This window comes from Lissotriton helveticus, chromosome 1_2 (genome assembly GCF_964261635.1).
Source record: "Lissotriton helveticus chromosome 1_2, aLisHel1.1, whole genome shotgun sequence".
Taxonomy (NCBI): Eukaryota; Metazoa; Chordata; class Amphibia; order Caudata; family Salamandridae; genus Lissotriton; species Lissotriton helveticus.
In genome coordinates, this window is record NC_136058.1 from 156,703,264 (window position 1) to 156,729,048 (window position 25,785).

Sequence of the window (25,785 nt, forward strand, 5' to 3'; positions counted from 1 at the left end):
CTGCATGCTAGGCGTCACATGCAGAGGGAGGTTATCCACTTTTGGCATTGGAGGCGCATTATTGTGATCGGGGGTATGTGGACTTGTGAGGGGCTATGGTTCGCTGTGGTCGCGCCAATTGTTAGGCATGAGGGACAGACGTTCCGGGCCTGGGATGCCCTCAACCCCCCCCCCCCCCCCCCTCTTTGGTCGGGTGGTGCTTGGATAGTTTCAGTGGGTCTTTGTACCTCGAGGCACAATCGGATGGCCTACTCAGGTTTACACGTGGCATCGTAATCTTGGCGCGAGGGGTAAGCTTAGTTCGTGCGCAATCTGCGTGATGGTGTCCATATTTACAAATGGTGTTGGGTTCGTCAGGCCATCGTATCTCGAGGCCCAATCATGTGACTTATGTCTACGCACATGGCTCTGCAGACTTCGGCGCGAGAGGTAAGCTGTTCAAGCGCGTACTTTGGGTTACCAGTGCCATTAATTAATTTGGTGAAGAATAATTGCATGCCATGTTATCTGAGGCCCGTGGCGCGGGTGTTAGGGCAACTTCGCAATCGCGTTCAGGTCCTCAGGCAGATTGGTTGCGAGGTGCGTTCTGCGTCATAGATCGACCCTGGCTTTCTCTGCAGCTGCTGTAGGCGATGGGCTCGGCAGCGTGACTGAGCATTCCTTGTAGCAACAACTTAACGCGATGCGTTGGCGTGTACCAGTAAAAGTACGGTTCAGCTACGCAGTTACAGGTCGCACGGACAAGAGTTCCTACGGCGAGGTCTACTGCGCATTTACTAGAGTCGGGTTTGCGGTTCGAATGTCGGCTATGTGGCAGCACCGCATGCTTTAGGAAATCAATTTCCATCCGCATACCAACTAGGGATGATAGGCTGATGTAGTGTGCCAGTCATGCTAAGCTGCCATGTTTGTCGCTGTTCCTGCTACCCGGTACCAGTCGGTGTCCGCTTGCGGCCATCTTATGGGCACCATGTTTCGTTGACCGGTGCACGTGGGTAAGGTCGGCCATTCCCAGGGGCAATATTTCGCGAGATGTCCGGCACATGTGGGTATGACGCGCGGTTCAGCCATGCAGCGTTTTTCGAGTTTGGTGGGGGACATGTACGTGCGCATTAGCCTTTTGAGACTCTGCATGTACGATTTCGGGCTGCAAACTGGTGGAGTCGCCTGCTGCACCACTTGCGGCAGTTTGGTATGCGTGATTCCATATGTGGGACCGCCCTCGCGGACTCCGTACACTGGGAGGGGGTACACGGACCTGTTTGGGCCGCGCTGCTCGGAATACCCCGGGAGCGGAGAGTGACGTTTGTCTGTCGAGGTCTTTGGCCGGCAGGGTTACTGTGTTTTTGGGTTCGTGCCGCTTGCTGCGGCTCCGCCTTTGGCATATCCGTGTGTACAAACTGTGCAATGATGAATTCAAAAGCACTTGAGGGAGCGACTGAGTTCAATCATGAAGTCACAAGGTCCACTGATGTGAATTCCAAAACAATTATTCTTTATTCAAGTTTGTTCAACAGAGATGATGATCTATTCATGATACATCTTCATTCTTTCGTGCATTAATATAGAACATGTACAGCCAGAACATGTACAGCCGACGCGTTTCGTCCACGGATGGACATCATCAGGGCTGTAATTACCAAAAATAACATAAAAAGAATTAATAACCTGTGCATGCATCAAACAAGACTGTGCAATGATGTTAGCATTCATTTTATTTGTGTCCTTACTCGGGCGGTGAGGTGAGTTGGCCACAGGGTGGCCTGGTCCCCGGTGTCACAGTTTGCTGTACACGCTGTAGTTGCAGGTCCTTTCTATGGGTTTACCAGGCGCTCTCATCAATGGCACAGGACGATTTTATTTTAATGGTCATATTAAGCCTGCCATGTGATCAGTGATGAGTCAGATTCACGGGATGCATAGGTGCCATATTCTCCTAGGGACGTTAGACACGTGCATGCACCCAGGTGCCACTGCAAGGCAGAATCCATGAGGGCACTTCAATGTTAATATACGCATTCATGGTAAATATATCTCCTCTTCTCCTGTTCAAATAACGTTAGCTGAAGCCCTACATTTGCTAATGCGCCCAATGCCACTGTAACACTAGTTTACATGAAGAGTCATCTGGATCTTGCTGCTACACACCCTGAGCCCCTTCTTCCTTATGCTCTCATTCATGGGACTCGCCTGGCTTGCACTTAGCAGCAGCAGTCATAACTGTAGCAGAACAATCCGCCCCACATCTCATCTATTCTGGGGTAAGCGCAATAAAGTAATTTTTACAGATGAGGAACTTGACTACCATGCATCTAGTTCCTTTCCTAATCCTCTTCCTCACAATATTATACTTATGTTGAGTAATGCAGGTTTGCTGAAATAACTTTTCCTGGTTATACAGGCTATTTATAAGAATGGCACAATACCAGGTTGTATGGGTTGACAGTGCTACTGATGTTCGGATTGGGAGGGTCAGCGGTGACTGCTAATTCTTATACCTGTTACTTCCCATCAGGTATCTGAGCAAAACAGTCACACTGTCTGTGTTTGAAGGTGAGAGTGGTTCCACTGCTGTTAATATAATACTTACTCTCAATGACCTATCCCCTACCCTAATATTTTGTATTCCCTCCAGCTTTACAGAGGATCAATCTGATCCTCTTATTAAGAGCCCTCGAGTTTTTGGAGTCCACTAAACACTGCTCTCTTGCATACCATAGATACGGTGAGGTTTCCATCATGCTGCGGGGCAGGAGTGGTAGCTTGTCAGTTGTATGAATGTTTTATTTAGCGCGGCCTTGCCCTTAGGCGTCTGAGCGCATTATAGAGAATCAGTTCACCTACTTTGCCTCGGGGCTAATAATGTTATTAGACAGAAACGCCTCCAGTTGCGTAGGAAAGGGGGTGAGCGGAAGCATTTCTATTTCATATGCTAGGTTCTGCCATGGGGTTGGTGTACACCTGAATTGGTAGTGCTTCAGTGCGGGTGAGACAACCAGGTTAGCAGCGAACAGACACTGCATGATACTCAGCATGCTCATATCCTGGGTGCCTGCTTATAAGTTAAAACGAGATACCCTTTAGATTCATGGGTTTGTGTCCTGAAATGTGGGGTGTGCGGTACAACTGGCCATCAGCTAGTGTACTATGCATGAGGGCCGCTATTGAGTACGTGTGACCGGGTGCCCCTGTGCAAGAGGTGTTACATCAGGCATGCAGCAAGCTAGAACTGTATCAGGTGACTCGTGTACGTGTTCTGTGTGCCCATGTTAGAGATTTGTGTTATTCCAGACACACAGTAAGCCAACTAGGCACGAGGTGATCAGCAGGTACAGGTGACCGAGTACCCAGTGTTAGGACATATGCCAAGAAAATGCGACTGCATAGTGTGGACAATATGTACACTCAACCTATTGCTGGGAGAGGCGCGTAGTTGTGCGCGCAGTGTACATGTATGTGAATGGACGCCTGCTCTGGCGCATTTCTAAGGCCATTTTGAGCGTGTACTGGACCCCATCCATCATTATCTCAAAACAAGATAGTGCGACTATCAGAACAGATGTACGTGGACCACAACAGCGCGGAATCAGTGTGCCAAATGTGTTAATTCTAAGTCACTTTTTCTTGTATTTGGCGTCTTATGGGTTTGTTCTATTGAGTGGAGCAGGTACTCCGTAGAACTATAATAAGTCTAAGTGTGCTGGGGGAAGTCCCGAGCTGAGTTGTGACTCTTTAATGGCTGTGTGGAAATTTATATTGGCACCTTAATATCATACATATGGCAGATTTTCTGCGGTGCTTTCACTTGAGTCGCTCAATTGGGAGGGGTTCTCACTTTTGGGTATCATCTTACTGTACTGTCAAGACAAGGTATGACTATAGGGTAGTCTGTCTAGGATGTGCCAAATTTATGATATTTAGCTAATTCTAGGTCTAACACTGGGCTAATAGGTCCATATATCCCCCTGCGCATATCGATCTCCGGGGGCCTTTCCTAGAGGCATAGTTAGTCTTGTTCGTAAACTTTCCTGGGACCTACAATGTTCGTAGCTCAACCTTGAGAGGATAAGGTCACATGACAATAGTCCTTTCGCTCTGCCATACTACTGTTGTTGCCTGTCTGTGCTTCCAAGGCTCTGGATCCTGGAAGACAGCCTATCCGCTGAGCCATCAGATTGGGAGAACCTGCTGCCTTTCAGTAGTTGGTTGGGTTTCAGCCTGTAGTTACACTCATTTCACGTATTGGTGGGGCAACTGTGCAACCACTGCCTGAGCCTGACGGCCAATAATAATTAAAGGAGTGGCCCTCCTAGAAGACTCTCATTGTAGATTTGCTCTAGAAGTGAAGTAACTGTTGCTTGGAAACTCAGAATGGCTATCTGGTACTTGAACACCCTTTTGTCCGTTTCTCTACTATGGGTGGTGGCTTTGCACGACGGGCTCATTTCAGGATTAGGGTGTAGGTTATGCTGCATAGCTCAGTCATGTCAGAGATGACTGTGCGTGCTGATAGCTCATCTCTGGGATCAGAGTATGATCCGCATGGAACTCAGCTGCACAACTTCTTAGCACAGAGGGATAGCTTTACCCCCTTCAGTCTCATGTAAATAGAGTGTACACAGCGTAGGATCTACACTGTCCTTTGTCAGCTTGAGTGGCCTTGGCCGGCTAGAATGTTTTGGGCAACAGCTTCGGCCTTTTGGCAAGGATAGGTTCTCTGCCCTCCTCCTTCACGCACTTGGGATAGTCTACACTATTGCTGAAGAGGGATTCTGCCCGGGGGTATATGCTGATTAGTTCAGAGGTGGAACTCCTTGGTTCAGCTTACTCATCCCTTGGCGGGGGGTTGTCAGTCAACTTTTTAGACAAGCTATTTAATTTTGGCAGCTGGGTCTTAGCAGTCTCCGGGTCTAAGCAGTCAGGGTCTAGGCAGTCTCCGGCCTCCAGGGGGCATGTGTTACCGGCTGCTTACCTAAATGTGAGTCCACCACTCAAGCTATACGATTTTGCACCGAGCACTAAAAAATAGCCCGCTGTACTTTGCTTGAGGATAGTTGCTCAAGCGTACACAAAGCAAAGTTTACAGTCGTATTTTGTGCACGGCATTCAGCAGAAGTAGTACATTACTGGGTGTAGTCTGTTGATGCTTTGTGCGAAGGTGTGTGGTGGGTATCAGTGTCTTGCGCTGGTTCTACTATGGTTTTGATCAGGGAGCGATATCAGCAGGGGAGGCCCCTCTTCTCTTGGGCTCTTTCCAGGGGTAGTACCTCTAGAACCTGGGATAGTCTACACTATTGCTGTAGAGGGATTCGTTCCCTGGGGTATTTGCTGACTAGTTTCAGTGGGCTTGTGGTGTCAGCGGGCGTGTCATGTTGCAGGTCGGGATCTTATGGGGGCACTTGGGTGCTGTCCCAGCAATCCCTTGGTGGTGGTCTTTGTCATTCTTACAGACAAGCTATCTACAGGTAGCGTGGCCTAAGCTGCTTCCAGACTAAACCCGAGAGGGCAGGTGATGCCTGCTGTTCATACCTGTTCAATCCTGTATTGGCATATGCAAAGTCATCACCCAAGTATATAATTAATATGTAGTTATCCCTTCAAGGCCCCTGTGCTCTTTCGAGTATAGCTGCACAAGCGGCATTGTAAGCACACTTTCTCCATGTTATGCGGAGAACGGCGTACAGCAGGAGTTTTAACTTGCTGGGCATAGCCTGCTGGCGCTTGTTGTGAAGGGTGTGGTTGAGCTGCAGGGCATGTGCTGGAACGTCTATTGTTCGATTCGAAGCACTTTCAGTAGTGGGGGCCCCTCCTCATCACTTTGTCATTTACCTGGAAGTATGACTTCAGGTAACCGGGTATGGTTACACGATGGTTGCAAAGCATTAAAAAGACCCGGGGTATCTGCAGATTAGGGGCAGAAGGGCCTGGGTTACTTCAGGCATGTAATTTTCATGTCAGGATCAGGTCGCTTCGAGGTGGAAAGGGTCCACCGCTCACCTGTCGTTTTGGTCTAGTTCCTTGGACCGACAAAATGCTCTGCAGAGCAAGGGTTGCAGGTTTCCCTAAACAGCGAAGTGGTGGGGGGCCCGGACGGCGACGGTGGCCGCCGGCCGGGCTGTGGCGGAGTTACAGGGCGATCCGGAAGCTGAGAGGTGCAACAATGTACTTCAGCGGGCACATAGGGGTGCCAGAGCCTAACCTGGAACCTCATGGGAGGTCCAGGAACTCGTGTTGGCGCCCCAGTAGTCCTTCGGGCGGTTGTGGGCCTGTGCAACCGGGGGTTTGCCTAGATACGCCCCGCAAGGGGGGGTGTAGTTTTATTACCATAATGGTGCAGCAGTTGGGTGGTTCGCCACTGTGCTGATTGGCTCAACAGGCGGGCAGGTGGCGAGAATGCGGCCTGCCCTTTGATCGTCCGTAAGATAACCCACCGTGATTACATAATGTTGTATGTAATAATAAACCTGCAGCAATTTTTCCCAATCTTAACACTTGTGTCTGTGTGTTATTTGCGGGATGTTGTATATGTTGGGGCGGGGGTCCTGTGGCCCTGAAGTGACTATGCGCCTGCCCGAGGCCACCCTGTGGCCATCAGGAGGGCGGGCCCTTAGTCACGGAGGGCTGCCCCCGTCCCGTAATATCATCAGCCACTCCTCCCCAGGGCAGGCGTTGCTCTGCGGGATGTGGGCGGGTCGGTGACGCGCGTCCGGGGCGGCCGGCAGGGAGAGGGGGGGTATATCTCTCCCTCTCGCCATTTCTCAGGCCTCTTTGCCGCCCCGGACGTTGCGCGCTCCACGTCGGGGACACTCTTTTCCCTCCCTACCTCTTACCCAGAGTGTCTGCCTGAGGGAGGCGCTCATAAGGGAGTTTTTAATGTGTTCCTTTTCTCGTTGCAGGCGGAGTTACAGGGCGATCCGGAAGCTGAGAGGTGCAACAATGTACTTCACCGGGCACATAGGGGTGCCAGAGCCTAACCTGGAACCTCATGGGAGGTCCAGGAACTCGTGTCGGCGCCCCAGTAGTCCTTCGGGCTGTTGTGGGCCTGTGCAACCGGGGGTTTACCTAGATACGCCCCGCAAGGGGCGTGTGTAGTTTTATTACCATAATGGTGCAGCAGTTGGGTGGTTCGCCACTGTGCTGATTGGCTCAACAGGCGGGCAGGTGGCGAGAATGCGGCCTGCCCTTTGATCGTCCGTAAGATAACCCACCATGATTACATAATTTTGTATGTAATAATAAACCTGCAGCAATTTTTCCCAATCTTAACACTTGTGTCTGTGTGTTATTTGCGGGATGTTGTATATGTTGGGGCGGGGGGTCCTGTGGCCCTGAAGTGACTATGCATTTGAGCTCCTTTTATTGAAGAAATTGGAAGCAGGAGCTGCGCTTGAGACGAAGAGCGTGAGCAGGTATGTAATGTTGAAATACGCATGCCAGGCGGGGCTGTTCTAGTTGGCACTTGGCAGTAGTCTTTATACCCACCTGAAATGGACCTGTGTTTCCAAAAAGGGATTAATTACTGAGACCATAACCCAGAGTCTTCCGAAACATCTGTAGGAGAGTGGGGTCTGCAATCCCATGGCCACCCCAGATTTTTGCTTTTTGCTTCACTGATTTACGACTTTCCCTGGCTGTGGGCCTGCTAATCAGACCCACAGCCTAGCTGTTCTCTCTCTAAATTACAACCATGTACCTTAGGTGCATTTTACCAATTGGTACTGGGCCACCTTATCAGTCCCTGTACAGCATACCTTAGGTATCCAGGGCATAGGTGTACCCAGGGCCTACCAGGGGCTGAAGCATATATTATGCCACCCCTGGCTGGCCACCCAAACAGACACAACTGGCTGCACGACAGCTGGGGCAAGGTGGTGTAAACACCCTTTGCTTTAGGTATAGTATTCCTATATCTAACCCTAAAATGGACACATATATTCCTATCAGTCACTCCTATGGCAGGCCTTATCAATCCTGAAGGCAGAGTGCTTGGAATTATGTGAGATGGTGCTCTGGCATGAGCTGAGCCCATTTGCAGCTTGCGGAACCAAGTCCAAATAGCTGTTCCATGATAACGCTATACCATATACTCTTAAGTGCATTATAATCCTCGCGGTTAAATGCTAACTTTGGTATAGCTTTATCAAAACATGTCGAGTAAGGTGTCATACGAATTGGAATACTAACCCCTCGCCAATTCTGGCGACGGGGTTAGCATTCCACCCTTCTAGAGGGACACGACATGCATGTAACTGTGAACCCCGGTTAAAGTCAGACATAGCCTCAGCTCCACAAAATGGATGCTGCCACCGAGACACAAGTCTGCCCTCCTGCTGCTGGGAGTCCTTCCAGCAACGGAGGCATGGACAAAGGGTTTCCTGTCAGGGGCGGTGCCAGCACCATCCCAGACAGGATTTTGTGTATCCCAGGTAGGCAGGGTTGAAAGGAAGGTGACTGCAAGTGGCACCCCGGTGCTCACTGTGCATATGCCGGCTCAAACCAGTTCCTGGGGCACACCAGCCCCTGAGCTGGGGAGAGACAGGACAAAGGAGAGGGGTGTAACCACCCCCCTCCTAGTCCCACCCATAGGGCAGGACTTAGTCGCGTGCCAGCCCCTTTTCTTAGTATAAAGATAGGAGCAGGCCCCCTTCCCAAATTAGATAATCTTGAATCTTGAAACTACTTTCCACGAAAGGAACTCTTGACTCTTCTGAAGACTCTCCCTTGTGGCTAAGGAGTAGCCACCCTGCACCAGCAGGCACCACCGAAGCTCTTGCGGTTTGCTGAAGTCCATCCTCCGGATCAAGACTGCCCAGCTCGACGAGACCCGGATTCCCTGCCATCTCTGACCTCTACCTACATCATCCAGCACAGCTGAGATTCGTGGGTGCGACGAGACCCGTGGGACCGGCCATCTTCAAGACCTGCACGACGCTTCTCCAGCAAGACCCCCGAGAGACCCTCGAGTAAGTGCACTGGGGTTTGAGAAGCCCTAACCCTAAGCAGCTCCAGCACCGAAGTCCAGCCTCCCAGCATCCACGAGATCTGCGTGGGGCCCTTCTGCTTCTTTGCTGCTTGCCACGTTGTACGGTCACTTGCCCGTTGGCTAGTGACCCTCTTGACGACGTACCACGACGATTTCACCACTGGTCTGGTTGCTCCAGACTGGCCCTTGCTCCCCTCCAACTGAGGAGCACCCTGGACCCTCCTGGTCCCCTCCAGACGCCATCTTGAGTCCACCGCGTGGGCTTGCCTTTGCCAAGGCTTGTTGCTCCAATCCTGGTTTCAGCAGCGCCGACAGCAGACACCCTCATGGGACAGCTCGCCCCTCCATCCTGGTCGCCGACAACGCCTCCTGGTCCGAGAGACTGCAGAGCCAAGCGTCGACCACTCACCTGGCCGAGGTGCCCTCATCCGGTGCCATCCTGGTGCCCATCTGATCACTGGCTAGTGATCAAAAACTGAGTCCCCTCTGCTTTCAGGTCATCTTCAACTCCGATCCAGGCTTGGATCCCATCGAACTTCATCACTGGTCGCCTGCCAGCAACTTCTTCTTTCAGGCTCCATAGACTGTAACGAGGATTCCCGACGTCTTTTGAACCCTATGCAGCCGCAGCCCCTGGGCTAGGTAACTCGAGCATTTCGGTGCTCCAACGTAGGTTCACTATCTAAGTGTCCAGATCCTTTTTCGTTTTCAGCCTAACTGGTCGGATTCATCCGATAACACTAACTTTACGAAATCTAGCATCCATAGACTTTGTCCCGCATCCCGCGTGAGAGTACACACTCGGCACCCGATCTCCCTAGGCCTCCTGCTCGTAATCTTAAGGTTCAGTAGTGTAGTTCTAGCGATCCTGAAGCCTCTGGATCTTGTTACTTACCTGCTAGTATTTCGCATTCCACTTTTGTAGTATATGGTTTTTCGTGCCCCTCGGGCATTTGTGTAAATTGTGCAACTTAAAGTATTTTCGTAAGAGTTTTGTATTGTGCTTAGCTCCCTGACTCATAAAGAGTTCAGGGTAGACTTGTTATAAATAAATATCCTTTATTTTCATAACAACTTGTGTGGTGTCCTTTCACTTGGTGTTCAAGGGGTATATGTGATGGTAAAACAGCTGGCTTAACACGCCCTCTAGAGTTTAGCCTGAAGACTGCTCGTGTCCATGCTACTAGGATAGCTGGTCTGAAAGGTTGACTTACAACCAATCATCAATAAGGGTTGTTTGGTATGATACAAAGTGATCACTAGAATAGTGAGCACTATATATCAAGCCAACTTCTCACATTGGTGGCAGCGGTGGGATTTGAGCTTGCTGTTGTTTTACCTCGCACGTATCCTAAGAATATCAATTGAAAGATCACATAAGTACCCAGGTACATATAACTTAACTTAGAATACTCTGAGTTCTACTGAACCAGCTGTTGTAGTGCAACAAGGCTTAGCACACCTTGACTACAACTCTTAGCAAGGGATCAGTAGGCAAACCCATAGTGTAGGTAGGTGCATCACTTACACCACACTAGAAGCATGTCTACCCATGGAGAGTCTTCAGAGACTCCCCTTGTGGCTGTTGGCCCTCCACAGGTCACTTCCAGATATGCAGGCCTTAGCTTCCAGGAGATGAGACAATTGTGTACCTCCAGGAAACTAAAACAGGGTTCTAACCCTACCACTCCTTTTCTGTTAGGTCTCTTAGAGACTTTTGATGCTAGGAAAGCTTCTCAGACAGATGGGAGCATGCCCCCCTTAGAAGGTACTCGTGGTGAACCAGACTCCAACCTCCCTGAAACAGAAGTAGAAGAGGAGGAGGAGGAGGAAGAGGAAATCTCTGGGGATGAGGCAGACAATGGTCCTGAGCTAGTCAGGCTTACTAGGGCCAACTTAGACCTACATAGGGAAGGATCTGGGGGACCCCCAGTACTGACCCTAAGCAGGCCTAACTTTGGAGTTAGAAGAGATAGATCTCATTCTAGGGACTCCAACATCTCTGTGCACTCTCATGCCTCTGCTCAGAGGAGGATGATCTCTCCCCAGAGGACACTGACCTCCCCTCAGAGAAGAGAACATGAAGCAAGGATGAAGCAGGCTAATCTGAGGATTCAGAGGGAAGAACTTGCCCTTGCCAAAGAGAAGCTTGCCTTTGCTAGAGAGCAACAGTTGAGTGGGGTAGTCTCCACTGGTGGCAGCAATATCCCTAAGGATAAAGACAGGAGTTTTGACACTAGACACCTGAGTGAAATAGTGCCCCCCTTTAAACAAGGGGATGACATCCACAAGTGGATGACTGCTCTGGAGAGGGCCTACACTGTCCAGTGCATCCCCCAGAGTCAGTGGGCAGCTATTTTGTGGCTCTCCTTTGAAGGCAAAGGTAGAGATAAGCTCCTCACTACTAGAGCTGAGGATGCTAACAATTACCAAGTCTTGAAAAATACACTGATTGATGGGTTTGGCTTAACCACTGAACAGTACAGGTTGCTGTTCAGGGATACCCAGAAAACTCAGTCTCAAGATTGGACTGACTTTGTAGATTGTGCCACTAAGGCTTTTGAAGGCTGGTTACTGGGAAGTAAAGTTACTGATTACACAGGATTGTATAATCTAATTATGAGAGAACAAATCTTAAGTAATTGTCAGAATCAGTTGTTGCATCAGCACCTTATTGACTCAGACCTGACCTCTCCCCAAGAATTGGGAAAGAAGGCAGACAGATGGGTCAGGACAAGGGTCAAGCAGCAGAACCAGAACCAGGGTGGTGGCCAGAAGAAAGCAGATCCCAAGGGTAATGAGAACAAGCAAAATGACCAGAAGTCTTTAACAGGGTCCCAACAATCTAAAGAGGGTGGGTCCCAGAATTCCCAAAAGAAGAAGAATGGTCGGAAGAAACCATGGTGCCAGTACTGCAAAAGTAATACTCACTGGTTTAGTGAGTGCACCAAGAAAGGCCCAACTCCTACCACTACTGCCCCTAAGGCACCTGCACCCCCTAGTACAGTTAGTAGTGGTAGTAATCCTCCTAAGGCTATAGCGGGGTTAACCCTGGGAACTGAGGCGGGCTCTGACTTAGTCAGAACACCTACTCAGGCTGTTCTTGTTTGTACTGGGGACATGAATATGACCCCTACAATAAGTCCCAGTACTCTGGGCAAGTACAGGCAGACGCCTTTGATTAATGGAAAAATGGCTCAGGCCTACAGGGACACTTGTGCCAGTGTCACCATGGTGACACCTAACTTTGTGGACCCTGACCAGGTAATACTGGGAGCAGACTACCTGGTGACCAATGCTAGCAATGCCACTACCTCCCATAGTATGGCACTTGTTAACTTCTCCTGGGGAGGGGTAAATGGCCTCAAAAGGGTTGTTGTTAGTTCAGACCTCCCTGTGGACTGTCTTTTGGGCAATGATTTGGAATCCTCCTTATGGTCAGATGTGGAGTATAGGACTCATGTGGAGATGTTAGGTTTGTCAGCACATGTCCTTGCTGTGACTAGGTCACAGGCCAAGAAATGCCCAGCTGAACTAGTGCTGGATCCTGGAACAATGGACCAGACACTAACCAAGAGAAAGAGCAGTATAGGTAAGGTTGACCCTTCCCCCCTACCTCAGGAACAGGATCAGCTCTCTCAGGAGACTGACCCCAAGACCCCAGAAGGAACTGTCCTAGAAGAGCTTGAACCTGAACAGGTTGAGTTTCTTGGGACAGGGGGCCCTTCCAGGGCAGACTTGAGGCAGGCACAGTTAGCTGTTCCTCTCTTGAACCCCTCAGACAGCAGGCTGCTGCTGAGGCTGCAGGGAATGCCACAGGTGCCCATAAAGTGTACTGGGACGATGGACTCCTTTACTCTGAGGCAAGAGACCCCAAGCCTGTTGCTACCAGGAGGCTGGTCATCCCCTTGACTCTGAGAGGTTTCCTTCTCACCTTGGCCCATGAAATTCCCCTTGCAGGTCACTTAGGCCAGAATAAGACTTGGGACAGGCTTGCCCCACACTTTCACTGGCCCCATATGTCTGAGGACACTAAGAACTTTTGTCGTTCATGTGTCACCTGCCAAGCCAGTGGCAAATCAGGTGGCACAACAAAGGCCCCCCTTATACCACTACCTGTGGTGGGGGTTCCCTTTGAAAGAGTGGGGATTGACATTGTTGGACCAATGGACCCCCCAACAGCATCTGGGCACAGATTTATACTGGTGGTAGTGGATCATGCCACCAGGTATCCAGAAGCTATACCCCTTTGAACCACTACAGCTCCTGTTGTGGCAAGGGCCCTGGTTGGAGTTTTCTCCAGAGTGGGGTTCCCTAAGGAGGTGATCTCTGACAGAGGTGCAAACTTTATGTCAGGATACTTGACTGCTATGTGGAAGGAATGTGGTGTCAATTACAAATTCACCACTCCCTATCACCCACAATGCAATGGGCTTGTTGAAAGATTCAACAAGACCCTCAAAGGGATGATAAAAGGGTTACCAGAAAAGCTTAGGCGAAGATGGGGCATCCTTTTACCCTGCCTTCTGTTTGCTTACAGAGAGGTCCCACAGAAGGGGGTTGGTTACAGCCCTTTTGAGCTTTTGTTTGGACATCCTGTAAGAGGACCTCTATGTCTTGTGAAGGAAGGATGGGAGTTACCTCTCAAAAAGCCTAAACTTGACATAGTGGACTATGTACTTGGTCTCCGCTCCAGGATGGCAGAGTACATGGAGAAGGCATCTAAAAACCTTGAGGCCAGCCAGGAACTTCAAAAAGCTTGGCATGACCAAAAGGCTGTCCTAACTGTATACCATGCAGGACAGAAGGTGTGGGTGTTGGAGCCAGTGGCCCCAGCAGCTCTCCAAGACAAATGGTCTGGACCCCACATCATCATTGAACCAAAGGGAGAAGTCACCTAGTTGGTTGACATGGGAACTCCCAGGAGCCCTCACAGAGTACTTCATGTGAATAGGCTCAAAGCATTTGTTGACAGGGAGGACATGGGCTTGCTCATGGCCACAGATGAGGGACAGGAGGAAGAGAGTGACCCTCTCCCAGACCTGCTCACTCAGAACCCTGATGATGGGTCAGTAGATGGTGTAGTCTTTTCTGACAGCCTCTCTGAACCTCAGCAACAGGATTGTAGGCTGGTCCTGCAATCCTTCAGACAAATGTTTTCTCTGACCCCCAGTCAGACAAACTGGTGCACACATGAGGTGGATACTGGAGACAGTCTGCCTATAAAGAGTAAAATCTACAGGCAACCTGACCACGTCAGGGACTGCATAAAAACTGAAGTACAAAAGATGTTGGTATTGGGAGTCATTGAACCCTCAGAGAGCCCTTGGGCTAGTCCTGTAGTTCTAGTGCCTAAACCTCACACCCAGGATGGTAAGAGAGAGATGAGGTTTTGCGTAGACTACAGGGGTCTCAATGCTGTCACTAAGACAGATGCCCATCCAATACCCAGGGCAGATGAACTGATAGATAAGTTGGCTTCTGCAACTTTCTTAAGTACATTTGACCTGACAGCTGGTTATTGGCAAATCAGGTTAGCTGAGGATGCCAAGGCCAAGACAGCATTTTCTACCCCAGGAGGTCATTACCAGTTTGTGGTGATGCCCTTTGGTTTGAAAAATGCCCCTGCCACTTTTCAAAGGTTGGTGAACCAAGTTCTCACTGGGTTGGATGACTTTTGTGCAGCATATCTAGATGATATTGCTGTCTTTAGCTCCACCTGGGAGGATCACCTGATCCACCTGAGGAAAGTTTTAGAGGCCCTGCAAAAGGCAGGCCTCACTATCAAGGCTACTAAGTGCCAGATAGGGCAGAGTCAAGTTGTATACTTGGGCCACCTTTTAGGTGGGGGCCAAGTTCAACCTCTGGAGAGCAAGATACAGGCCATAAAGGACTGGGCTCCCCCAACCACCCAGACACAGGTCAGAGCTTTCTTGGGCCTGTCTGGTTATTACAGGAAATTTGTCAGAAATTATGGGACCATTGTGACCCCACTTAATGACCTGACAAGTAAGAAAATGCCAAAGAAAGTTCAGTGGACAGTTAGCTGTCAGAAGGCATTCGATGACCTAAAGCAGGCCATGTGCACTGCACCTATTCTCAAGAGTCCAGACTACTCCAAGCCATTCATTGTCCAAACAGATGCTTCTGAGTTGGGTGTGGGAGCTGTTCTATCTCAGCTGAATATTGATGGTCATGACCAGCCCATTGCTTTTATAAGCAGAAGGCTGACCCCTAGAGAGAAACGTTGGTCAGCTATTGAGAGGGAGGCCTTTGCTGTGGTTTGGGCCCTGAAGAAGTTGAGGCCATACTTGTTTGGTACTCACTTCAAAGTTCAGACCGACCATAAGCCCCTCTTATGGCTAAATCAAATGAAGGGTGAAAACCCCAAACTTCTTAGGTGGTCCATTTCCCTACAGGGGATGGACTTTACAGTGGAGCACCGCCCAGGAACTGACCATGGTAATGCAGATGGTCTCTCCAGGTACTTCCACTTAGAGCAAGAAGACTCACCTGGTCAAGGTTAGTTTAATGTCCCTAAGTTTGGGGGGGGGGTTATGTAGGAGAGTGGGGTCTGCAATCCCATGGCCACCCCAGATTTTTGCTTTTTGCTTCACTGATTTACGACTTTCCCTGGCTGTGGGCCTGCTAATCAGACCCACAGCCTAGCTGTTCTCTCTCTAAATTACAACCATGTATCTTAGGTGCATTTTACCAATTGGTACTGGGCCACCTTATCAGTCCCTGTACAGCATACCTTAGGTATCCCGGGCATAGGTGTACCCAGGGCCTACCAGGGGCTGAAGCATGTATTATGCCACCCCTGGCTGGCCACCCAAACAGACACAACTGGCTGCACAACAGCTGGGGCAAGGTGGTGTAAACACCCTTTGCTTTAGGTATAGTATTCCTATATCTAACCCTAAAATGGACACATATATTCCTATCAGTCACTCCTATGGCAGGCCTTATCAATCCTGAAGGCAGAGTGCTTGGAATTATGTGAGATGGTGCTCTGGCATGAGCTGAGCCCGTTTGCAGCTTGCGGAACCAAGTCCAAATAGCTGTTCCATGATAACGCTATACCATATACTCTTAAGTGCATTATAATCCTCGCGGTTAAATGCTAACTTTGGTATAGCTTTATCAAAACATGTCGAGTAAGGTGTCATACGAATTGGAATACTAACCCCTCGCCAATTCTGGCGACGGGGTTAGCATTCCACCCTTCTAGAGGGACACGACATGCATGTAACTGTGAACCCCGGTTAAAGTCAGACATAGCCTCAGCTCCACAAAATGGATGCTGCCACCGAGACACAAGTTTGCCCTCCTGCTGCTGGGAGTCCTTCCAGCAACGGAGGCATGGACAAAGGGTTTCCTGTCAGGGGTGGTGCCAGCACCATCCCAGACAGGATTTTGTGTATCCCAGGTAGGCAGGGCTGAAAGGAAGGTGACTGCAAGTGGCACCCCGGTGCTCACTGTGCATATGCCGGCTCAAACCAGTTCCTGGGGCACACCAGCCCCTGAGCTGGGGAGAGACCGGACAAAGGAGAGGGGTGTAACCACCCCCCTCCTAGTCCCACCCATAGGGCAGGACTTAGTCGCGTGCCAGCCCCTTTTCTTAGTATAAAGATAGGAGCAGCCCCCTTCCCAAATTAGATAATCTTGAATCTTGAAACTACTTTCCACAAAAGGAACTCTTGACTCTTCTGAAGACTCTCCCTTGTGGCTAAGGAGTAGCCACCCTGCACCAGCAGGCACCACCGAAGCTCTTGCGGTTTGCTGAAGTCCATCATCCGGATCAAGACTGCCCAGCTCGACGAGACCCGGATTCCCTGCCATCTCTGACCTCTACCTACATCATCCAGCACAGCTGAGATTCGTGGGTGCGACGAGACCCGTGGGACCTGCCATCTTCAAGACCTGCACGACGCTTCTCCAGCACGACCCCCGAGAGACCCTCGAGTAAGTGCACTGGGGTTTGAGAAGCCCTAACCCTAAGCAGCTCCAGCACCGAAGTCCAGCCTCCCAGCATCCATGAGATCTGCGTGGGGCCCTTCTGCTTCTTTGCTGCTTGCCACGTTGTCCGCTCACTTGCCCGTTGGCTAGTGACCCTCTTGACGACGTACCACGACGATTTCACCGCTGGTCTGGTTGCTCCAGACTGGCCTTTGCTCCCCTCCAACACAGGAGCACCCTGGACCCTCCTGGTCCCCTCCAGACGCCATCTTGAGTCCACCGCGTGGGCTTGCCCATGCCAAGGCTTGTTGCTCCAATCCTGGTTTCAGCAGCGCCGACAGCAGACACCCTCGTGGGACAGCTCGCCCCTCCATCCTGGTCGCCGACAACGCCTCCTGGTCCGAGAGACTGCAGAGCCAAGCGTCGCCCACTCACCTGGCCGAGGTGCCCTCATCCGGTGCCATCCTGGTGCCCATCTGATCACTGGCTAGTGATCAAGAACTGAGTCCCCTCTGCTTTCAGGTCATCTTCAACTCCGATCCAGGCTTGGATCCCATCGAACTTCATCACTGGTCGCCTGCCAGCAACTTCTTCTTTCAGGCTCCATAGACTGTAACGAGGATTCCCGACGTCTTTTGAACCCTATGCAGCCGCAGCCCCTGGGCTAGGTAACTCGAGCATTTCGGTGCTCCAACGTAGGTTCACTATCTAAGTGTCCAGATCCTTTTTTGTTTTCAGCCTAACTGGTCGGATTCGTCCGATAACACTAACTTTACGAAATCTAGCATCCATAGACTTTGTCCCGCATCCCGCGTGAGAGTGCACACTCTGCACCCGATCTCCCTAGGCCTCCTGCTCGTAATCTTAAGGTTCAGTAGTGTAGTTCTAGCGATCCTGAAGCCTCTGGATCTTGTTACTTACCTGCTAGTATTTCGCATTCCACTTTTGTAGTATATGGTTTTTCGTGCCCCTCGGGCATTTGTGTAAATTGTGCAACTTAAAGTATTTTCGTAAGAGTTTTGTATTGTGCTTAGCTCCCTGACTCATAAAGAGTTCAGGGTAGACTTGTTATAAATAAATATCCTTTATTTTCATAACAACTTGTGTGGTGTCCTTTCACTTGGTGTTCAAGGGGTATATGTGATGGTAAAACAGCTGGCTTAACACGCCCTCTAGAGTTTAGCCTGAAACTGCTCGTGTCCATGCTACTAGGATAGCTGGTCTGAAAGGTTGACATACAACCAATCATCAATAAGGGTTGTTTGGTATGATACAAAGTGATCACTAGAATAGTGAGCACTATATATCAAGCCAACTTCTCACAACATCTATTGGCTCCTTCATGGAAAACAAGGAGGGTTCATATTCGTTCATTTGCGGTTCATTAAAAAAACTGGCACAGAGCAGGAAAGAGGGTCAATTATTTCCACTGAAGAAGTGTGCCCCCTGAGTACCGAATGAACACTATTAATGTAACACTAGGACATCGAGGCCTGAAAAACGAAAATAAAATATTTGCAGTAAGTCAGTCTAGATTTTTGATACCTAACTCCACATATATGTACCTACACGGTACATTTATCTTCAAGGCATGTAAATGTGGAGTTGGAATAGTAAATTTATACTTCCCTAAATGCACTTACCTTTCGATATTTTGGCCCTCGATATTCTATCTTCAATGTCGCTTAGGAAGCCCTCCTGGGTGTTCGTTACCGAGACATGGATCTCGGATTCTTCCGGTCCAGACCTTGTCGAGGCTATCCCTACGGGCTATGCCTTGACTAAAATGGATAGATCTGGACGCAGAGGAGGTGGGTTGGGCATTCTACGTAAGGCTTCTTCTATTTGTCAAATTGAACAGCTTTCTACTTCTGCTGATTCCTTCGAGGGCCCTCTATTTTTCAATCAACTCCTCACCCACGATCTCTTTTTCTGGCATTTTAGTTTATAGACCCCCAGGCCCTAGAACCTCTTTTAGTCATGACCTGATGAGGCTTTTAGAACCCCTTATTGATAGACCCAATTTCACTCTTTTGGGTGATTTTAATTTTCATTTAGAGAATCTGACTTCAAGGGACACTTTGTCCCTAATTGATTCCTTGCAGGCCTGTGGTTTACCTCAACTTGGGAAGGGTCCCACTCATCTGCCCGTTCATACACTGGATGGGGTTTTCTCGAATGACCAGAGATTAAAGACCTGTCCCCCTATCCCCTTAGCATGGTCAGATCACTTTGTGGTGCCATTTGAGCTTAAAGGCGATAATATCTTCCCTCCTGTCCTTGACTCAAAGAAATGGCAACTCAGAAGGAGTTTCAGACACATTAACAACAAAGCGCTTGCACCGCTCTTGAATAGCCTCAGTCCCCTTGTCAACAAGGATACTGACTTAGCTGCAGCAGATTTCTAATTCCATCGCTGGGGCGGTAGACATCTTAGCCCCCGCTAAACCTCACTATTCTGCCAGGAAGAGCCCTTCTGCTCCTTGGTTCTCTGATAGACCTAGAGGACTAAGACACGGATGCAGAAAGCAAGAAAGGCTCTGGCGCGCTAATCTGGACTCCACTGAGAATAAACAACAACATAAACATCTTTTGAAAGAGTATAAAAGGCGCCAACATCGAGGAAAAAAGTCCTCTTTCCTCAATTTGACCAGCTCTCTGAGGGCCATATTATCAAGCAAGGGTGATACATTATCGCCGCTTTTATCGGCAGGAAACTGCCGCTAAAGTGGCGATAATGGGCTTGATAATATGCCCTTGTGAATTCCCATAGAAGCCCAGGTTAACACCAGAACCTGGGCTTCTATGGGAATTCACAAGGGCATATTATCAAGCCCATTATCGCCATTTTAGCTGCAGTTTCCTGCCAATAAAAGCGGCGATAATGTATCACCCTTGCTTGATAATATGGCCCTGAGTTCCCCTAGGGAGCTCTTTAAGATCATTGACTCTCTTTCGGCCACTCGAAGGTGGATCCCATAGTTGAATCCCAGGAGCTTTGCAATCAGATTTCCACCTTCTTCCATATGAAAATTGCTGATAACCATAGCTCCTTGGATCCCCTCAATCAGGGGCTTAACGTGGGGTCGGCTCCCCCCTTTTCCCCTTCTCCCATTAGTGTAGCACTGACCTCTGTTGAGCCTGGGCCTAGCCTTCTTACCTTCCCTCTGCTTACCCTTGAAGAATCAAATTGCCTTCTCGACAGGATTAAATCAGGCTCTCCCTTGGACCCTTGTCCTCTGAAAATCCTGAAGAGCTGTAGGGAGGTGATTTTGCCCCCTCTTCTAAAGGTGCTTAACCTTGCCATTACGGAGGGGTTTTTCCCCTTCCTTGGAAATTGGCGGGGGTTAAGCCTCTCCTGAAGAAAGCTTCATTGGATCCCGGGGTTTTGAAAAATTTCCGACCCATTTCCCTGCTTTCTGCCCCAGCCAAAATACTTGAAGTCCACCTCAATCAACATCTTACCACCTTTCTGGACGACTCAAACCTCTTGGATATTTCATAGCACGGTTTTCAGAGAGCCCACAGCACCGAATCAGCTCTGACTGTGGTGATTAATAATATCCGTTCGAAAGTAGACTGGGGCCAGATCACCCTGTTGGTATTACTTGATCTGACAGCGGCCTTTGACACCCTGTCTCCCTCCATCCTGGTTCCCAGGCTGGGAGAGATGGGGGTTGGGAGCCCTGCCCTCAGACTCCTAGCTTCTTTTCTCCATCAAAGGGAGCAGAGAGTTAAACTGGGTGATTTCCTGTCTCCTCCCACTTCTGTGCAATGTGGGGTTCCCCAGGGATCTTCTTTAAGTCCCACCCTTTTTAATATCTACGTGGCCCCACTTGCCAAGGTGGTGAGATCCTATGGATTTGAGGTGTTGTCTTATGCCGACGACACCCAAATCATGGTCTCTCTTACCCAGTTGGTGAAAGACTCTGCCCTCAATTTCAAAACCTGTATGGAGGCAGTTTCCCGCTGGATGGTGCAAAACTTCTTAAAACTCAACGGAGAAAAGACCAAGGTCTTGATCTTTGGCGGTGGCCATGATATCTGGTCCAAAGATTGGTGGCCGGACTCCCTGGGAGATTGTCCTCTTCCATCCCACTCGGCCAGGAACCTTGGGGTCCTGATTGACACCTCCCTTTCATTTGACCTTCAGGTTAGAAGAACCGTATCCACATGCTGTGGGATCATTAGGATCCTCAGAAAGATAGGTTTATATCGTTCCTTTGACGCAAGGAAGCAGGTGACGGTAGCATTAGTATAATCAAGATTGGACTACTGTAATGCACTATACGTGGGCATGATTAAGAGCTCTGTCCATCGATTACAGATGGTCCAGAATGCGGCAGCCAGGCTGGTGCTTAATCTTCCTAGGCTCTCCTCAGCTTCCAAGGCAAGGAAATACCTTCACTGGCTGCCCATTCAGGCAAGGATTTCGTTTAAGCTTCTCTGCCTAGCCCATGGGGCCATCTATGGCTCGGGATCGGAGGGTATCAGGTCCCTTCTTGTTCCCTACCTTCCAACCAGAGCTCTTCGATCCTCTACCAAGAAGCTCCTCCGAGTGCCTAGATTTGCCAAGGCCAGATGGGGGGAAAGCTTTTTCCTCTCTGGCTCCTAAGCTGTGGAACTCCCTCCCACTCGATCTGATGACACAACCATCTCTGCCTTTGTTTCGCAGAGATTTAAAATCTTGGCTGTTCCGTGAGGCTTATCATTAAGCCATGGATCCGGTAACTTTGAGACTTGCTGATTTTAGTCTGGCTTTGCCTTGCGCCTTGATGCCCTTGGGCTAAGTTGCGCATTATAAATCTCGTTTCATTCATTCATTCATATTAGTATGCCACAATATTGTTGGTGTCCATATTCAGTAGAAGAGTCCACTGAAGATTCACAGATTGTGTGTGATTCACATGAACTTTTCCTGCAAAGGATGTTTATTATCTCGCGCTTTGACAATTTTCGCCAAAATGTAACATCTGAATTTAGTGTGACTGTGGTTCATCGGTCACTCAGCGGTACCGCTAGGTCTCTACTTTTTTCCTGAATCCAGGTTATTTCAATTTCAGAGGGCATGATAGAGGTGGAGAATTGGTGATAGGCTATTGCTCAGAGCCAGGGCTGTCTCAACAGCATTATAGGCCCCCCAGGCAAAGCAGTCCACTGGGCCCTGCCGACACAACCACTTGCAGGAATAAAAATGTTTAATTGAAAATTTGTGTTAAATTCTGGTCTGCATGGGGCCCCTATGATCTTGGGGCCCCCGGGCAACTGCCTAGCGTGCCCATGCGTCTTTTTAGAAATGCTGACTCCTGAGCGAGCCTGACTGAATTTGTGACCTACGTCCATTCAATACAGATTTATCAGTTCCCGATCAGCTCATAAATTGAAAAGTATATCCGGGTCTCAAGTAATATCTAACCATGATGGCTGAAAAGTTGTAGGCTTTTAAGCCACTTGATATTGGTCTGGATTCTAGCACCAAAAATCACTTTCAACATTGTCTGTAATTTTTAAAAACAGTCCTGAAGATGGTCCAGTGGATGCAAACAGTGATAGACCGAAACATCGACAACAACACCATTTTCATTGATCATTGTATCAAGGGCAAAGTTGTTTGAATAAGTTAGCCATATTGCCTTATAATTGTGTGTGAAAAGGTGTCCACAATTGTAACAAAGAAGGATATATATATACAATTGTGACTTCTGGTTACTTTGTGTTTTGTATGATTTTGTACTCTTTTTAAATTATGAACTTTGATTAATATAAAATAAAAAACATTTGGATATATACAGTGTGACAAATTGTTCTTTGATTTGTTCATATGTAAATACGTGAAATTTGTTTTTGAAGATTTGAAGTGCAAACTACTTTGACAGAGCTTGCCAACATTAAATGCAATAAGTATACAAATATCTGATTAAATAAATCCCTTGTAGGCTAATTTACCCACCAACATGCGTTAAGACGGCACTGCTCAGAGCAAGGTTTGAAGCGGTGTGTAAGCTGCCATTGTGGAGCTAGGCAGACTCACATTTTTTAGGACTATTTCTGAGATATATGGCCAACATTCATTTCAAGAAGATGAAGGAGAAAATGACTTCAGAAAAGTGGGGAGAGGAGAGATGGCCATTGGGCAAAGTTCGATCTATATTTACTGTGGGTCGTATGGATTCTTGCATTCTCCTGTCTAATTTTGCATTGTACATGAAAGGCGGCCTTTTAATGGTACTCAGATTGAAACCATGCTTTACTGAGGCTTCGTGCCATGCGTGCACCCACACATTTCATTGGTAAATAACCCCCAAAGGCTAGAACAGTGCCGAATCATGGAGTGGCAAAACCAACACATTGGCAGACAAAAAATAGAATGCCGTGACAGGCAACAGCTGGGTTTCCACTCTCAGAGGGCATCACTGTGTGACTGCAGTTCAAATGATTATTGTATAGTGCACATAAACAGCTCATAGTACTGGAGTAATTCTTTTAGGAATGTGCTATATGTCATGCATGCACAAGGACAGCAGCCAACCAACATAGCTCCAACATAGAGAATTGTACGACTTTTGTACGTAGATGTAAACCATTGTTGCTAGCTGCTCAGGCATGAGATTGCAACCAGAATTCGAGATTTGGTCAGTTTAGGATGAACCATTCTCAGATAGTCAATATAGCTGATTTACAATATGTTGAAACAAAGCCAATATACATTAACATCAAAATGTTTTTCTACTTACAGGCTATGGCATCATTTCCGAAGCACAATGTGTATCTGAAGACGGAGTCACAAATGCAACAGAAGAAAACGGATTTTTCCAAAATGGCGCCTTCGACCATTGTTTGACCCACATCCCTTCCATTTACAACGATACCTAAAATTTGTATAATTGTCCTTTTTTGTTAAAAATCTGACTGTATTCAGCACATATTACAGTGATGCAAAGTACATATGCTGTATCCACTGTGTATTCCCATATGAATTCCTAAAAAAACAAGCACCTCACATTTACCGATAATGTTTTATACGCAAGACTATATAAGGGAAATATTGGAATTTTTAACTTTGCTTTGGCACTTTGAATCTGATGCTTTAAGTGTATTAAACTTCTAAGAAGCCTTCTCGTATATGTTCAAAAGATGAATTGTAAATGTAACTTATATGAAAGAAACCTCTAAAGATCTTTTCCTGCCTGAAAAATATGCTTTATATTTGAGAATGTCTACATGTACAATCAACTGTTTTTACCTGTACTGCACTTGACGTTTTATATCATTATTTTTTGATGTTCGTTTTATTATTTTATATCGCTGACCTCATGTATATAAATGTACAGAACTCTTCTCTATTTTATCAGTTGTTTTTTGTATTTCCAATTTTGCAAGAAAATATTAAAAACTGGAAAGAAATATGTGAATATTCAATATACTTAAATGCCTTTGGTCAAAACAAAGAGATGCAATTTACAAGTTGTCATACATAAATATTCGATCCTTGTTACAGTACATAAAGAAACTCATTTGAAGGACCATACCACTCCCATTTAGGGGGCAAACAGGAATTTGTGCCCCAAATTGGATTCCGGCTCGGAGGGCCATTGTGCTCCATAGGGTGAGGTTTTTACCCTGATTAATTTTTCCAACTGAAATTTGTCTACAGTCATTTCAGCAAGCAATTACGACAGATTTTAGGTTACTCCCCTTGGTTGGGATAAAGTTGCACATTATTGTCCATTGGGAGAACCACAATTCTTAATGATGCACAAATTGTGGCTCCGCCTAATTTATGCACCCCACAGTGTTGCACCCTGAGGGTGTACACTCACTACTCGAAAGTAGAGTACGAGCTAGAGTCAGGAACACTGGAATTAGCTGGCATGGGAGGACCAAATTATGCAGCAGGGTTGACTGAATTATGCACCAGGAAAAGGCATAGTAAGTGACGTAATGTGGCACAGTCTGTGATATTGTTAGTTCATTGCTTTGTCATTTTTACACATTAACGTTGTCCGGGGTTAAGTTTACACCTCAATAGTATAATTTTTACTCCCAAAAACACCAATAAGCAACTGACAAGTGACCAGTCAACCTTTGCAGAAGAGCTTGCACTGTGCAGCAACATATGCTGGTAATTGTTGACCTATTTGAGCTGATTATGCAGAAGATGATGGGTTATGTGGCAAATGCTGTAACTTCATAATTATGTGTAAAATGCCACAGCAACAGAAGTGCATAATTCCAATGGTCATGGAAGTTGAGAGGTTTTAAAAGTTAATTTAGGGTTTTATTAGATTCTGAAGACAGAGGATGGAGGAAACTGGCTTAGTGTCTAAAGTGGTACAATTGGTACCAGAAAATTTCAGTAGTCACCTAAGTGTCCCCAACCTGGGAACCCTAGGCAAATGATTTTCTATCTCAATGCCACCTTTTTACAAATTAAGCTGGTTTTCGAAACAGTATGACCTAAATATTAATTGTTAGAAGGTGAAGATAACGCCACGCTCCCCAATTTAAAAGTAATAGATGCTATGCTTTTTGACCCAGTCCCTAGTCATGCCGCTTATGTTTGTAGCCCACTCTTTTTAATTAACCTCTTGAGCATATCCCTTGAGAAGAAAGGGCCCTCACTCAACCACCCAACATTTTAGTGTCTGATCTCTGCTCGATCAATACTTTTTTGTGGTACAACCCACACCCCTCACAACATCCTTTTTGAGATATGAAATCCTAGTATTGTTATAGTTATTTCCAGATGACGGGGGAAATTCAGTCCCATAAAGATTCTTTTATTAGATCTCTGTCTGGAAAACTTCTTTAAGGTCATCCTGAAGCTACCAACTGTCAGG

The 25,785-nt window shown here is 47.9% G+C and overlaps 1 protein-coding gene across 3 annotated transcripts in view; it reads left to right on the forward strand.

Moving 5' to 3' along the window:
- The window catches only part of GLIS1 (GLIS family zinc finger 1), a 1,570,389-nt gene extending 1,546,053 nt beyond the window's left edge, over window positions 1-24,336 (forward strand). For all 3 annotated transcript variants that reach the window (XM_078673453.1, XM_078673455.1, XM_078673456.1), the window contains exon 10: window positions 23,682-24,336. In XM_078673453.1, coding sequence (XP_078529579.1) covers window positions 23,682-23,818 — 137 coding nt within the window. In that variant the 3' untranslated portion in view covers window positions 23,819-24,336. The remainder of the gene's footprint in view (window positions 1-23,681) is intronic.
- Window positions 24,337-25,785: the final 1,449 nt, after the last annotated feature.